The 17,357-nt window shown below is 33.3% G+C and overlaps 1 protein-coding gene across 2 annotated transcripts in view; it reads left to right on the top strand.

Moving 5' to 3' along the window:
* Nucleotides 1–1,085: 1,085 nt before the first annotated feature.
* LOC149075684 (uncharacterized) overlaps nt 1,086–17,357 on the top strand; it is a 108,258-nt gene continuing 91,986 nt past the window's right edge. The window contains exon 1 of one of the 2 annotated variants that reach the window (XR_016194190.1): nt 1,086–1,486. Coding sequence is in view for 1 of the 2 variants with exons in the window: in XM_089245434.1 (XP_089101560.1) it covers nt 1,426–1,486 (61 nt within the window). In the remaining variant the exon portion in view is untranslated. The remainder of the gene's footprint in view (nt 1,487–17,357) is intronic. The other variant, XM_089245434.1, reaches the window with a different exon arrangement.

Raw genomic sequence — 17,357 nt, 5'->3', positions numbered from 1 at the left:
TAAAAAAAAACATGTTTTATACGTGCAATATTAGCTAGAGATATTTAAATTTAAAAATAGAGAAAAATTGGGAAGGAACAACATGGACGAGGGAAAGAAGAATTGTTCGCTAGTTTATGCTGTTTTTTTTCCAGCTTTTTTCTGTTTTTCAATTCAAATATCTTGGAAAATATTGCACTTGAGCACTACATAGGTCTGAGTCGTTTCATAATACTGACACTCAGAACCTATGCAGCGTCCGTTTCTGCGGGAGGTATTCCATCGATACTTGGTATATACGTTGTATGGACCATTCGGGAAAAATTCAATAAAAAAGCGCCACTTATTCGTCTGATGGTCTGAAGTTGAATACTATATTTTTATTTCATAAATCTCTTTCCTATGATCTCAATTATCATATCCTGACAATTTGTCTGTATTCGGATATGCAGTTTTTGAGAAAAACTACTTTGAGTACGGGAACTTTAATTATAATCACCCTGTACATGAACAAATATAGGATTTGATTTGCTGTTAGCGTGAAACATTTGAAATTCTAACCCTGTAGACTTGCTAGAAGGAATTCTGCGTACCTTCAGGTCACAAAGCGTGCGTGTTTTTTCCGTTCATATGTTTGTATCCATGTATATGTTTGTGTCAGTACATATATTTGCGTTTTGTTATATTAAAAAAAATAATTAATTAGTTAAATATTGATCCTTGGTCACTTTTTAATATAGAAACCATACTAACGTTGTAGAATGGCAATTGAATTGCTCCCTCCTCCCAATCGGATATTGCGTGCTTGAGTCGTTGATAAGTCCGGTGAAGCGGGGCCGACTCTATGTAGGCTATTTTTAACACCCACAGACAAAAGAAATAGGTTCTGAAATAACTCTGAAGTCAGTCTATCAATTGATATTTCTATCACAGTCAATCCATTTTTTTGAACTGAACTTGGCATCGCTGTTACCGGATCAACTCACATTTACGAACTAAGTTGCGGCGCTCACGCAAACGGGCGGAGCTATTTTTTTTTCTTTTTGGGTATTATTATTATCTTGTGACTCGACGAACTTTGGATGATGCGTTTGATCGATCCCCGCAGATTCATTCCCGGCATCCAAAGCAGGCAAGGAAAACTCCGCGAGAGTACAAACGGATCTTGTGTGCTCTTCTTACACGTGGTCTCAGACTCGAAGGGGATCAGACGTGTCTGCAGTCACGTCCTCATATACTGTACACACACGCTCAGTTTCTCCTTTTGGATGGCATTCATCTGGAATGGAGTCGGATGATGGTCAATTCCGGGTGATCTACGAGCCCAACTCACAAAGAACGAACTTCTCTTATTAGAAAAAGAAGAAGAAGAAGAAGATTTAGAAGTACTTATATATAATATTTCTGGACTGTAAAAGATAGAACTTCGCACGGAACTGCCAAGAAATGCTTCTCCATCAGTTGGTGATTTTACAATGGTATTTCATCGGGGTGATGTACTTCAACGGTAAGCACGAAAAAACTTTCTTACGAGATATATCAATTTCTATTTGTAACAGTAGAAAAGATTGAAGTCTTTAAAGATATAACCATTATGTATTGCTATATAGGTGAGTTAACTAACTAAATTATCCGATAAATCTTAATGCGCGATACGTAGATGAACCGATTTAATAGTGCCATAAACTATCAAAACAATTAAGGGAAATGCAGTTTTTATTCAGTTGTGAGTTTTGAACATTTTAATTGATAAAATATTGACAAAGAACATTGTTAAGTATTCACAAAGAGTAGTGCCACCATAGTTAATCTCATTAACTAAATTTTAATAAATTCAAATAAATAAATTTAATAAATTTAAATGAGTCATGCATATACCCTAATTGTTTTGAGCAGTGTATATAGGACTTCCTGAATGTAGAAGTTTTTGCTTTCAACATTACTTCGTTGAATATGTTGAGAAAACTTAAATACAATTTCTTTGGACTTGACCCTGTATGGTTCACTCTCATAAAAACGTATTGAATTTTTTTAGAATATACGGATGTAAATAGGTTCTGTTAGTAAATTTCTCACTGAAACAATACACCAGCACTGCAATTTAATTGATTGAGTGGATTTTCTAATTAGCTAAAACGATTAATTGAGGGTAAAATATAAATTTTGCCTTAATGTTAATGTTATCCATAAACTGATAAAGTTTTGCTAGTTTTTGCTTTGAAAATTTTATTTTGAATCTCCTCAATTTGGTGCGTAACACTCTAAACACGTAAAATTTCAATAGCTCTCAAAAAATGACACCAGCAATTAATTAATTCTTTCTGGATAAAAAAGTATTGCACGTATATATCCGTATTTTATATACTGAAATGACAATAAAAAATGTATACTTTCTAAAGTATAAAAAATTGAGGAAAGAAATAGCTGTAATGGGTTTTTGACCAATGTGTATTAAAACATACACGGAACTATAGAGGATTAAGAGACAAAATGAAATATGTTTAAGAAGTAAATAGAATACATGTATATATATGTGCGTAAATTTTTAGATTTGTTATTTTGATTTTGAATTGAAATTCTTATTGTATCCTTCGAAAAATATTTCGCATAATGAGAAGAAAGAAGAGACGCATTTCATGCGAAAAAATATTAATTAAGAAATAATTTCTGAAAAAATGCGTTGAGAGTTTAAATATTTATCGTAATATAACTATAATGAGCTGGATAGTTGTCTTGATTTCAACATGATTAGCATAGCTTTATATTATTCGAAAATATATGGTCATTATAACAGATTTCACCATATTAGAAATAATTGCAAATGATGAAATTAGCTCAGGGGATGAATACTTACAAACAAATTTTGACTTTATGAACAGACTTTATGGAAGTAACAAATTAGAAGATTTCATCATTAGCCAAGTTTAATTGATGGAAAATACTCGATATTATGTCATGAATATGTGCATGAACACTCCGAATAACTGTTATAAACAGTACCTCAGAAACTTTTAACATACATATCGTCCCTCTCCTGCCAGAAGCATGAATGTGCTATGTCGTTGGGGAAAAAAGAATGTGGGAAATCGCGATTGGATGATTTCTTTACCCATGTTGCTCTATGGAAGTTATTTTCTAAAATGTTTTGTAACATGTGTTTGAATAGGGATACTCATTCGCTGGTTTCAGGAAAAACTTGGATATCAAAATAAGATATCCAACCAGCTGATAAAAAAAGGGAAAAATTTGTACATTCGTGTTTCTGGCATGCGGGGGACGATATAAAACGGTATAAAATACATGAAAAATGAAAATTTCGTTGCAAAATTTAATCCATAAATTTCAAAACCAGATTAGCATATCAATACAATCTAAAACAAAACAATTCTGAAATTTTAAGCAGCGTCTATAAATTAAGCTCATAGACGATTTTGAAAAATATGGAACAAAACATTCTTCAGAAAATGCGACGATTTTCTAAATAAAGTCTTCTAAACATATACAGTTCGAAAAAAAATTTCGAATATATATACGTATGAAAAGAGACAAAAATATTAAAATTATGCTGAAAATTCCATCCATAAATTTTAGACAACCAGAGTATATTAACACAACACACAAACGAACAGAATTATACCAATATTTTTAGCAGCAAGTACGAAAACAAATTCGGAGGGCATTGTGAAATAGAGTGAAGCAAAACATTCTCAAATATTTAACATTATCCTCTTCAAATTCAAAAAATCATAAATCTGAAGCATCTGGAATCAATACTTGAAATAAATACAAGCATACCATAAAACGCAAAAAAACCACTTATAAAAACATCAATGAGGTAAAGAATGCGATATCAAGTATATGACTTTGATAAAAAATTTAACCTTTGAAATAAATATTTCTGCGTTTCAAAAAAATTGTGATACAAAAAAAAAATCAGTGATTAAAAATGAAAAAAAGAGGCGTCAGTGTAAAATTTTTAGGAGCTATCGCGGAATCCCATTGATAAAATCTAAAGTAAGTTATAATACCCAACGAAAATCACTCAACGATTGCGAAGGAAAAGTCAGTTGATCCGATTAAAGAAAGTCGATTTTCTTCTGTATATTTTCTGTTTAAAAAAAATAGAATTCATACCAATAAAATTTGACTTCGAACAGGCTTAATGAAAGTATCTAATTCAAAGATATACTGCATCATCAGTCAAATTTAAGAAAAATCATTTAATTCATCTATTTCATGAGAATGTATTAAAGATTTTCTAAATAAATTCTTATAAACATAGTATTTCAGAATTTTTTGAATTATAAAATAGTATAGTTATTCACCAAAAAATTGCTGAAATTTTCCCATAAACTTCAGAACAGAGCATATAAATGCACTATGTAAACCGAATTATTTTATAGTATACTACGAATATAGAGAGATGATTTTTAAAAAAATACGAAACAAAACATACTTCAGATTATTTTTACAATATCCAAATGGATTTTTTTTTAAATTCATAAGATTCTAGAATTAAATACTTGAATACTTGAAATATAAGAGTTTACTAAAAAGTAAAAAAAAAAAATCCGCTTAAAAACTCATCAAATGGGGTAAAGAATGAGATATGAACTACGTAAACTAGATAAAAAATATATTCTTTAAAAAAATATTTTTCTGTTAAAAAAAATTGTGGCATAAGAACTAAATAAATCAGTGATTAAATTTAAAAAAAAGGAGCGCCAGTGTGAAATTTCTGTTAGCCATTGCGGAATCCCATTGATCGAATCTAAAGTAAGTTATTATACACAAGCGAAAATCACTCAACGATAGAGAAGAAAAGCTTTGAAGAAAAGACGGTTAGTTGATCCGATTAAAGAAAGTCGATTTTCTTTTGTATATTTAAAAAAAAAACCCGAGAAAAAAAATTAAAATGACCTTTTTCATTTTTTTTAACATTTTCATAAATATTTTTTCCTTTTGAAAAACGCCAAAATATATAATTTTATTTCGTTTATTTATTTCACGGGCTGAAAATAACGGGTTCTCTTTTCGTCTTTATTCCATCTCATAATGGAATATGGATGACGAGTGAGTTATTTTCATTATTTACGCACAAAGGAAAATAATTTACGCTGCTATTATGATTTTTTTTTTATAACTTCTTTCCCTGATGAGTTGTTTGAGAAATGATTTTTGACTAGAAAAATGCTCAGTTCAAATAAGAATTAGCACTACGTGTGGAAAAACCGAATTTCGGATAGTTTAAAAAAGTAGAAAAGTTTGGGTAGAGATTTTTATAGAGAAAAATGTGATTGAGATCATGCGGATGAAACAGATTATAGTCGGAATGTGTAATTCAAGAGTATTGATTATTTTATATATCTATTGTAGTTATCACGCTATGCTCAGTTTGAGCGTTATATGTTTGGAGGATTTGTTATATTTATTATCTGATTATGCTTGACTAATATTTTTCATCAGTGAATGATGTAAGACGATGATTAATGATCACGTTGAATACTCTGGAAATTCAGAAAAGGGTAGTGTATCGCCGTCCTGAGTGATTAAAAAAATCAGAGGTTCTTGAGCTTTTTGTGTTCCACGAACCCCGGGTCAATAAAGTAAAAGAAGACGAACCCTTTGTAGAATGACACGGTACAGTAGTGCTTGGTAAATTCGAATTTTAGATAATTCGAACTTTTAAGAACTCCCTTTTACTTTTCTATTCAATTTAATGTTAAAATGTTTTATTTAATTCGATTTTTTTTGGGTAATTCGAGGATGGGGAAAAATTATGATTTTTTGTGCGAGCAAATTTAGTTTGGAAAAATTCTGCAAGGAGCCAGGTTTTGCTTTTTCTCGATCATGTTTTTAAATAAAAAATTTTTAAAGACCCATAAAACTTTGAACATTCTGTTTTCCTCTGCTTTTTTTTTGAAAATTTAATGCCCATTTCAAGATTGTTCAGCTGGAGTGCATCGAGACAGTGCACCACTTGATAACGATTATGCTTTTCAACCTAGATCAAAGTGTAATATTCGAAATCTGGATCTTTTTGTCATCATCAAGAGTATGGAAAGTATCAGAAAGTTCAGATTGTAATACGTTACCGAAAGTATATTTCCTTAATAGCATAAGAATGGTAAGCAAAATTTGAGAAAGTTTCATAACGGATGACCGTGAACTGTTTCCGTAAATCAGGGTTTTAACATAGTCAAGAAACTCTGCAGTGATGCTGATTTCAGAACAGTGGAATAATGTAGCATATGAGATTAATTCTTATAATTATAAATGATTAAAATTCGGGAAAAGTTTCATAACTTAAAACCTGAAAACCCTGATTGGTGATACGGAGGTTCACACGAGTAGCAATAACTCGTCAAGACCCTCTCCATCATCGCTCTGCTGATACAAAGAGCAGTAGTGCAAATTCCCATGGCTAGATAAGCTAATTATTTTTGCTGCCACCTTGGGTTTACTTGACGCCTAAAATTCTTACAAGAGAGAAGAAAATAAAATATAACATAACTAAGGTCCCACGGGATTACCCAATAATAAAATAAAATAATGTTGACTCCAATAATCTATAATGAAGGATTGGAATGTTTATTGTGAGTGGATACGATTAAATGTGATTAAATGTGAATAATTAATAATTAAGATCTATATACATTTGTTTACTAGAATTTCTTGACTCATACGCTCAAAATACCAAAAAGAACGCAGTTCCATAAGTGTTTATAAAATTTGAATAATTTATAATTATTATCCTATTTGAATATTGATGATTAAGTTACGATTTGTGGTTATTATACAGATTCGATATGATTACGATAGATTAATCGGTAATTTGAATTTTGGATAATTCGAACTTTTTTTTAGTGACTTCGGACTGCGAATTAACCAAGTTCGATTGCACTTATATACTATGGAAATTTATTCTTTTGCCGTTTTCACTTTAATATATGGATTAAAGATGGCAACACTAATATAACATGAAACAAACATATCGCTGACAGCTTAAATATGTTAGAAGATCACACAAACACATACGCAAACCACATTCCGCTACGTACCAATTCGTTAGAAATTTCTCAGAGGAATGTTTACGAGGTGCATGTACGGTTGAGTTGTAGTACATGCCAATAAAATGACGAGTTAATTGTTTTGTCATCTAAGTTCACAGATTTCCTGAAATCTCTTTAAGGACCTTCAAGGGATCGGTGGACCAATATGTAAAAACACTTCGTCTCATGAACACAGAAAGTGTAAGTGCAATTGAAACTTTACATTTGACTTTTTATAGAACTTTTTTATAGAACTAGAATTTTATTACATAAGAACAAAAATCATGATCTTCTATTTCCGCAATTTGGGCGAATTTTCAGCTAAATGTTATAGGGCAAGTTTTTTTTCGGTACAATAGAGAGTGAGGCTCAAAATTTTAGATTAATTGGTAATTTTTTGATTGGGGGGGGGGGATCTGTATAAAAATTTCAGTTTTATATTCCACCTTAACTTTTTATGGTCCGGCATGTATTTGTAAATGCATAACAAATGTCTGTTAAAAAAAAAATTCTTTTCTGAATTTTTGTCGCAGGTTATTTTTGAAATAACGTATTTTAGTGTCATTTCAATATAAAATGTGGCTATACATAAAATTAATTTTCCATCTGTGTGTATGTTCTTTATACAAATCTACAATTTTAGACCGATCGTTGCAAAATTTTGCATTTACAGTAAACGTTCACCGACTTGATTGATAGGCTCCTTTAAAAGTGCGTCAGAGCTACGCAAATGCTTGAAATGCCCCCCTAAAAAAAACAAAAAGAAAACAAAAACTGTTGGGCAACAATGGTTCGTCAGCCTAAAGAATGACTTTCGGAACGTTTACTCGGAACGTTTACTTACGCCGCTGTGGTGGTCGAGTGGTTATAGTGACCGACTCGCGATGCGAGGATCCGGGTTCGAACCCCACTGTGGTGGTCGGCTGAAGTTGGTTTTCTGTGGTTCCCAACTTCAAGGCGCAAATGCGAGCCGATCTCCCCGTTAAAAAGTCTCGCCACAGAGAGCAACAGTCCTACAACGATAAATCATTCAATCATAACACTTCACTCATAGTTAGAAAAACTGGTGGCAGATGGCAGCACTACACATAACAAGCATTACAGAGAAACAAAAAAACTTCACGTCAGGTTTCACTACACGCACATTCCCGCATGTACCGATTCGTTGGGGGTTCCGCGGAGGGGGGGGGGGGTGCATGTGTGGTGTAGCAGTAGTAGGTAGGGCCTCCAAAAAAATGGCTCGGGGGATCCATGATGTTCTTAAGTCAGCCACCTCGTTGGGCAATTTGCCTGTTGTGGTTTGGTATTTGTATAAACTACTGTTTCAACTAAAAATATGCCCACAGCACCAGTTTATACCGTTTTTGAAAAAAGTATTTTATTTTCCAATACGTTTTTCTTGAGTTGAACTATAGAGAGTTAATTCCACTCTGGTAGAATTATCACAGCTCAATTTTTAATTTTTTACTGATTATTTTTTATATTAATTTTCTATTTCAGAATCAGGCATATAATTTGCAATCGGACTACATTTACAATTTAAACTAAATTTTAATAATTGAAATTGCCAATGTAGTGAAATGTACACGGAAAATTACCTTTAGCAAACAAATTCAATACGATTTAATTATGCAACTTTTGTGTTGCAGAAAAATGTGTTTATCGAGTTGCGATTTCTCTATTAGACGCGTGTAAAGTCGTAAAGATGGAAAATGTAATATCTTTCAATTCATATGTTTATGTCCGCATTATAAACTGCTTCGCTCATTTTTTTTGTTGTTGAAAAAGAAGAAAAAAAATTTCGTGTCTTTCTCTATTCAAAGAAAAACTCATCAATCATGATTTTTGGGGAAGAACGATCCTTATCTGATGCTTTTATATCTCAAAATATTTCCTGGGATGTCTTCTCCCGCGTCTTTACTTCCAATATCCGGAACAATACGAAAGAGCTTTTTATGATGGTAAAGCTGGACAACCCTATACCACTAGCACTTTACGATAGCAGCTTATGGATTCAATAAGTGTCACAATTTTGTTTTCGTCCCATTCTCTTTCTTCGTACGCAGCAGTGCCTTTGGCATCACGCTCTGCTTTTTACTATACACTACTACTACTGCTGTATTCCGGCCGAAAATTTCTTGAAAAATGAACGTGGGCCCTTAAAGTGAAGTTTCCTATAGCTTTTCGCCTGGAACCGAAAATTTTCCTTGTCGAAAACGATAAGCAGCAGCGTAGACACTGCATGCATCACCATCAACATTTTTTTTTTCTAAGCAGGGAAACGCGATACCGATGATACTAATGCGATAGGAAAGTATCGATTTCTATAATGGATGCTATGAATAGCAAAATAGGAATTTTCGTAGTACATTTACGAGTTGAGCAAACAGCTATTTCCAACCCACTATTTACTCACAATAGTCTCGATCTATTGAATGATCTTTATTATCATCAACGGACGAAAACCGAATAAGATTTTCAAAAGATTTCTCTTTATATAAAATATAAATCCTGAGAAGAAAACACACTTATAATTTTTTCTTTTAAAATTTTAAAACTTCCTTCAGTGAATTTGAATTGTTCAATGTATTTATCGACCATCAACATATCTATTGTAACTCTGGCTCAACAGGTCTAGATCTGAATACGGGATTGAGTGACAATGTTTTTTAAGTATTCTTTTCAAACAGTTTTCATGAATTTTAGATTCAGGGAATAGTCGACTTTATTCTGGTCTCAAGGTAAACAACACTCAAGGCGGAAAAGCCATAGGCATATAAAATTAATACTTCAGAACATTTTGTTTTCGCCAACTTCAATGGAATTGAAAATGGAGTTGAAATAATTTTCCGGCTGTTCAGAGATGATATTAGCCGTCTTAGAACAGATGGTTCTCAGAGCACCTCAGAGAGAGAGCGAGATCGTCTTATTCAGGATTCTCCGAAGAGACATCCTTATACCTCCAAGATGATCTTTATTACTTAGTGATGTTCAGGGTTCTTCATTGCCACCCTCATCTCTGATAGATGTCCTCCAGAGCCATCCTTATCTCTAAGAAATGATGTTCAGAGATCCTCAGAGTCATACTCATCTCTAAGAGATGATCCACAAAAAATCCCCATTTTCAAGAGACGATCTTCACATTCATACTAATCTCTAAAAGATGATTTCCAGAGCCATCAAGGTTTGCAAGAAACTATCTTCGGAGAACCTCAGAGAGCCAGTCTCATTTCTATGAGATGATATTTAATCATCTTCTTGTGTAAGAGATAACTACACAAGAAGAAAGAAAGAAAGACAGATGAAAATTACAGTCATTCTTATTTTTAAGAGATGATATTCAGAGCCATCCTCACAAGCAAAAGATGATCCCCAGAGCCGAAAATATTTTGCTGCAATTACTTTCCGAGAAGCTTCACTTCTCCATTATTAATCAAACTTCCGTAAAAGTTCTGTTAACGATACAAAAGTGCTGTAACATGAAGGATTTAAAATCAGTTGTAAGAAATCCTCATATCTAAGATATGAATCCTCCAGTAGACCCCTATTAGATCACTATCTTAACAGCACTGAACTCACACTAACCGCTCTCCATAAAAAGATGATTAAAATCATTCTGGTCAAAGGACTGGAAAAGAACGGTTATTGGCCGAGTGGTCCAATCTGAATCTATCTCTAATCTATGATCAGAAAAGTTTGAAGAATTTTACTAAAATACCGTAAATACCGTAGAAAGGGGGTAAAACTTTGCAAAAGATTGGGAGAGGAGAAACATTCTTGGATTGCAACTTCAACAAACTATTTCAACCAGCTTGAATTAAGGTTCAAAAACTGCAGAAACAAATCTTGAAAATGAATTTCCGATTGCGTAACCACGCGGCAATAACAAAAAAGAGAGGATGACACCCTGTTAATATCGTACAATATAATCATAATAATTCACCAATGTTACGTAGAATTTACTTAACGCTCATCACTTATGCAACATCACCCATAAAATTCGGAAGTAACGATAAGCTTTTGTGCATAATTTAAGCAATCATTAGGCGGAACTATCCGAGCGTAATGAAGTTTAATTAAGCGTAGTTTTTGAATAAATAAAAATCCATGCTACAACGTCCATTGATCCGAACGAGATCTTAAACATGTTCCTCGTTTTCGCACCGCTTCGCGTTAAAATTTATCCTGAGATAGAAAACTTCTCTCTCTCCGCCAAGTTATTAATTATATAACTTTTCTTTCTTCTCTTCTTATACGTAAATCTTTATGATCATTTGAGTAAGAAAATTGCATGAAAAAGCAAAGCATAATTCGAAATCCTTGACAAACATGAAATTCTTTAATAGAGACGAGATAATGGGACTTTTACCGGAAAAGATATTATCGAATTATTATGCCATCTGATAAAACTGAAATCGTCTGTTAATTGAGATCAATGGATAAACACACGATACGCATTTTCTAACAATTGCGGAGAATATTCAAGCATTATCGCGAATAATAAGTGAAAAAAAGAAAGAAATCTGCGATCACAACGGAGCATGTTCTTTTATGAATAATTAACATTTTTGGGATTATGAATCAGAAACCCCCATGTAACCGGTTTTCTGTTCCTCCATAATTTTTCCCGGCTATTAAATATGCATATTTATTCAGCATATTTATTAATATCCTAATTAAATACCTCATTAGTTATAATAACTGAGTAGGAAATTGACAGAGTATTTTATTAACAAAAATTTTAATATAGAGCCTAGATACACGTATAGATTATTGGTTTATTAGTTTGTTTGATTAGTTTTATTTTTAGTCGGCTACAACAAAAATATTCAGAAGTGGTGACAAAATTTTATAACTAAATTTTTTGAACTAATCAATCGGAACTTTTAAGTGACTTTCGTGGTTATTCATGAATTCATAAAACACAAAAAACTAACTTTACTGTAAGACAAAGACTATTTAAATTTGCATTTCTGTATGATTATCACGTTAGCGAAGCAGAATTGAAAGAAAAAAATTATTTCACAGAATTATTTTATATTATTATTATTATTCGAAATCTATGTCCCTAAATTTGTATATACATATTCAGTTATTTGGGAAAGTTTCGTTATCTTGTAAATTTCTGAAAGTGGATCCATAAATGTCACACGACAAATTATATATTTTTTTAGTAGGATCTAAGGAAAACTGTCTACATTTTTATGAAATGTGTGTGATGTTATACATACTATATTAGTATGTCATGAAACAATGATAAAGTATTTCATGAAAATGAAGAAGGATAAGGGTTATATAGAGCAACCCCTTATCAAGCTATGATTGATTGTTATTAGGAAGGATTCAGATATGTTTATATAATCAATCAAAATAATTTTTTTCCCTTACGCAATTATATTTCAAATTGAGTGTTAACTAGATTGTTGATCTAGAAAGAGATTGATCGATGCACCATAGATTTGATAATATGAGTTGTGCTTACATATACACTGTTCATATCTGTATGCATAGAAATAGAAGGTCAAAAAACCCATTATACCTACTTCTTTCCTCGATGTTTTTGGTATTTTAGAAAGTACGCATTTTAGTAAGTACGTATTTTAGTGTCATTTTTGTACAAAATATGATTACACTACCTTAATATCTAGAAAAAGTTGATTCCATGTTGGTATGATTTTTTTGACAACTGCTGAAGTTTTACGTGCTTTGGAAATAAAAATCAAAGCAAAAACTATTCAATTTCACCAAGCAAGATTTTATTTGTTTATGAATAACATAAAAATCAAAGCAAACTATATATTTTTATCCTTAATTAACCATTTTAACAAATAAAAAATCCACTGTAATTAATTAAATTGCTGTCTGATGTGTTCTTTCAATAAAAAATATGCCATACACCTGTTTAAATCGAAATTTTCTATAAAAAAAACCCTTTCCAATACGTCTTTTTTGGGGGGGGGGGTGAACCATAGAGCGGTTTTATTTTCCCCCCTTTTTGCAACGGAGTGGTTACCGTTTCAACTCTTTGATTTGACAAGTTTTGGTTCACATATCTGTGTAGGACACAGAATCCTGCTATTTGGAATCCGCTTCCTGCCTAATTAACTTGAGTGTTCTTAAAATTATAAAAATTGAAAACCAGTGAAATTTAAAAAATCGAATAAAGTTGTAATTACTTAAATAAGTAAAGCATGTGAAAAAAAAACCTGAATTCAACTTCACACCGTCAGAATAAGATCCAATAGCAAATAAAGGAAGAACGACTCCCAAAAAATTCATTTTAGTCCTAAAGAAATGCAATCAATGATTTGTTCGAGAATTAATCATGTGAAATGATGGAGAAATCGGTAATGTTACCAAGAAATTGTGAGATTCAGTAGTTTAGCTTGTTGGAATATGATTTAAAAATGAGATAGGAAATAGCAAAATGAAAAACAATAACAACAAGCTTCGCGTCCGAGGATGATGTCACTCTCCGCTATCCATACAAAGGTTTTTAACAGCTGGCTGTGCGAAAATATTTTTTTGGAAAAATAAGAAAATTCAAACTGCCCCTGCGGGGAACAGAACCAACGTCCTTTCACTTTCCGGGTGAATGGATCATGGAAAGATTGAGGAAAAAATGTCGAGAATGAAAAACATACGAACTTGACCTTATTAATTTTACGAGAACGGGCCTGTCGCAGTTTCAAGACGTCTCACGATGGAATAGCGCCCCATCGAGGAGTTAGCGCGCCAACCTCTCGATGAGTATAAAAAATAAGCCTGCCGTTCGGAATCGGCAATAAATTGTAGGTCCCGGTATAATTAGCCCTAGTGTGCAGAAAATGACCGTGGTGCGACAAAAATGATCAATGATCAATGATGGAATAGCGACATTTTCTTTCCATTGGTTGCCTCTGCAGTCTAGTGGTCTAGGGCATTCACCAGAAAAAGTGAAAGGACGTCGGTTCGATTCCCCGCAGGGGCAGTTGAATTTTCTCTCTTTCCAAAGTATATCTTCGCATCAGACAGCTATTAAAAACCTTTGTAAGGCTTACATTATACAGCAAACTATTGCTGAGAGTAATTCCATTTTATTTTCAGAATCCACGGATGGAAATAGAAAAAAGCGTTCTGAAGACATATTTATTTAAATTGTTTTTGATGCACATAATTTTGTATCAATTTTGATACTTTTGATCAAACTTGATTTGATACTTTTGATCAAACTTGATTTGATACTTTTGATCAAACTTGATTTGATACTTTTGATCAAACTTGATTTGATACTTTTGATCAAACTTGATTTGATACTTTTGATCAAACTTGATTTGATACTTTTGATTAAACTTGGAAGAGTTCACAAATTGGTGATACGACTTCAAATTTTCTGATGAGTGTTTTTAAAAGTTACACACAATCAGTATAATTTCATTAAAAAAAAAAAGTAATTTCAGGCGTGAAAAAATTATTCTGTAACTTCATTTCTGATGAACTGAGCCAGAAACCGTCGGAGATTCGAATTTAGATTCCGATAGACGGAATCGATTGAAACAAGATTAAAATTTAAGAAACATCATTTTGAGGCATAATACGTCTTAGATTTCAAGTTGGGGAGGCGGGGGAGTACTTTGCTTTAAATTCTTGAGTGTCACGAAAAACTTAATACAATAAAACCTCTCTTTTGCGGACACCGGTGGGACAAAAAAAAAAAAATCGTCCTTAACAGTAGGGAGAGGGGTGACCAGGGGTTTTGAAAAAGCATATTTTTATTATACGGGGAAATCTATTATTTGACCATAAAAGAAGGGGTGACTTATCTGAGGGATGACCGTTAAGGGGGTTTTTACTGTTATTTTTTTAAGGGGTTTTTTTACTTGAAATAAAATCGAATCCCGTTTTAACGAATACCATTATAGCAAAAATCTCGTTTTAACGAACAATTTTCTAATCCCCAGATAAGTTTACATAGGAACAATGCAAAAACTTGGAATTCCCTTTATAACAAAGTGATTTCTCCTGTCTCTTGGAGTTCGTTATAACGGGATTCGGTTGTATATAAATGATACATGTATGAATGATTTCACATTCGAAAAAACACTAAACAAAGTATGTAGAAATGACTTCTTCACTTGTTAATATAAGATTCCCCGAAAGACTGGTTATATTTTTTGGGATGATGATTACAAATACAATGCCACAGAGCAGACAAAATACCCAACGAGGTGGTTGAGAAAAATTTGCCCATGACAAATATGGATGTTATATATTTTATAAATACAGCAACCCAATTAAAAATGCAATTAAAAGAAAAAATTCATCTCTGCCTCCCCCCCCCCCCCACACGGACACGAACTCCGGTCTCTCGTTTACCGGACGAGTGTTCTTCCTTGTAATCATCATCTCCAAAAATACAGTCGAATCCCATTTTAACGAATACCGTTATAGCAAAAATCTCGTTTTAACAAACAGTTTTCCAGTCCCCCAGTTAAGTTTTCATAGGAACAATGTGAAAACCTAGAATTCCTTCATAACGAAGTGATTTCTCCGGTCTCTTGGAGTTCGTTATAACGGGATTCGACTGTATGACCATTCTTTCGAGGAATCTTGCACTGAACAAAGTGCTTAGGATTTCGTCCTCGGCAGTTGCGTCGGAGTTGGAGTTGTGGGTGCTCGTTCTCCGCTGTGGCTAACAATAAAATAATGTCTCCTATATCGAATCCGAGCCTGTAGTGATAAATTGGTGACGCTATAGTGAATTGTTTGACACTGGTATAGGTGACATTGCTATAAAACGGCGTAGGGAGATTTATACCAGGAAATGAAATATTCATATTAATGTGTCGATATCTCAATGGGAATTCAAGATCTCGTTGATATTCAATCTGATTCGCTTATTCAAGATATGATCTCTCTTATGAAATGGTGCATTTTTATGTGTGAAATTAGAACAAATTTCAATTAATTTATCTATTGTATGCGTAAATGCGTAAAAAACTCTTTCTTTGCACTATAGTAGATTATTTATTCCATTTTAATTCGCTATTTTGCCCCACTTACATATTCTGCACCTTTAACCTAGCGGCCGTGTCACGACACAGCCCCTTCTGTTTTTTTATGGTATATAACCCAGTGCTGGTCATTTGATAATTTTTGTTGCACCATGGCCATTTTATGCAGACGAGGGCTAATTTTATCGGGACCTGCAATTTATTGCCGATTCCGAACGGCAATCTTTGTTCATACTCACCAACGCTAACCCCCCGATGTGGAACTCCCTTCGGTAAGCAATCTTTTTTCCGTGGGCATGTCGCCATTTATATTGTACCCCAGCGTCAGGGAAGTTTCCGACAAGGACAAATCGGGTATCGAACGTGCGACACCTCTAAACATCCTTTGGTGCTTTAGGCGAGTATCTTATCGACCTCAGCTACCACGCCCGCCAGTGCTGGACAAATCGTAAAAAAAAATCTACGCGCCAAAAAATGTTTACCTGAAGAAAAAAGGTCCAAAATACTTCTTGCTTTGATTTTTTTCAGGATGTAGTGACCCTCTTTCATGCTAGCAGGTATGCTGCTATGAATTCCAAACATTCTGAGCTGCTCTCAGCCTGTAATTTAGTAACTGCAAAAAGAAAATTTTAGTCACCAATACAAACTTTTTAGTCGCCAAGGCATCTGGGCGATTGTCCAGCCCAGTTATAATTGCTTTGCTGAATGTAATCAAACCTTATTCGTCACTAAGTGTAGAGCATGCGCAATTTGCTCCGGAAAATATTATTGATAAATAGCATAGGCGCGGCCATTTCATGGAATTTCCTATGTTGCCAAGCCATACACTGAAATAAACATTGCTAAAAATTTGTGCGACAAATGAAAATGACACTGTAGAGCATAGTTCCCCAACCTTTTTTGTCCCATCCGCCCCCAACTCAATCTAACCCATAGGATCCTATGTTAGTTACCTACCTGTACCTACCCGTAGATTCTACCGCCCCCCTGGAACATTCTTTCGCCCCCCAGGGGATGTTAACGCCCATGTTGTGAATCACTGCTGTAGAGAGAAATTCTTAAAATGAATTTTAATTAGAAAAAAATATATAATGATCTGAAAGAGGTATTGAATTTCAATTTATGGGTAATTTTTCATTCTCTGCTGAACAGTAAATACTTTTTTATGTGATCAAACCTTCAAGGAAAACATGTTTTTTTTTTCTGCTTCTCAAAGATGTGGATAGCTGAAAATTTCAAAAAATACGACATTAAAAAAAAATATATTGTTCATAATTTCCCAATGAATCAATTGATAAAAAATAGATTCACTTTAGATAAGGTTGTTATTCTC

The sequence above is a fragment of the Pholcus phalangioides genome, unplaced genomic scaffold (genome assembly GCF_987345545.1).
Source record: "Pholcus phalangioides strain wild (caught in Gottingen) unplaced genomic scaffold, Ppha-v1.0 ptg000015l_1, whole genome shotgun sequence".
In the NCBI taxonomy this organism is placed as follows: domain Eukaryota; kingdom Metazoa; phylum Arthropoda; class Arachnida; order Araneae; family Pholcidae; genus Pholcus; species Pholcus phalangioides.
This window is presented reverse-complemented; position numbering and strand designations above follow the sequence as displayed.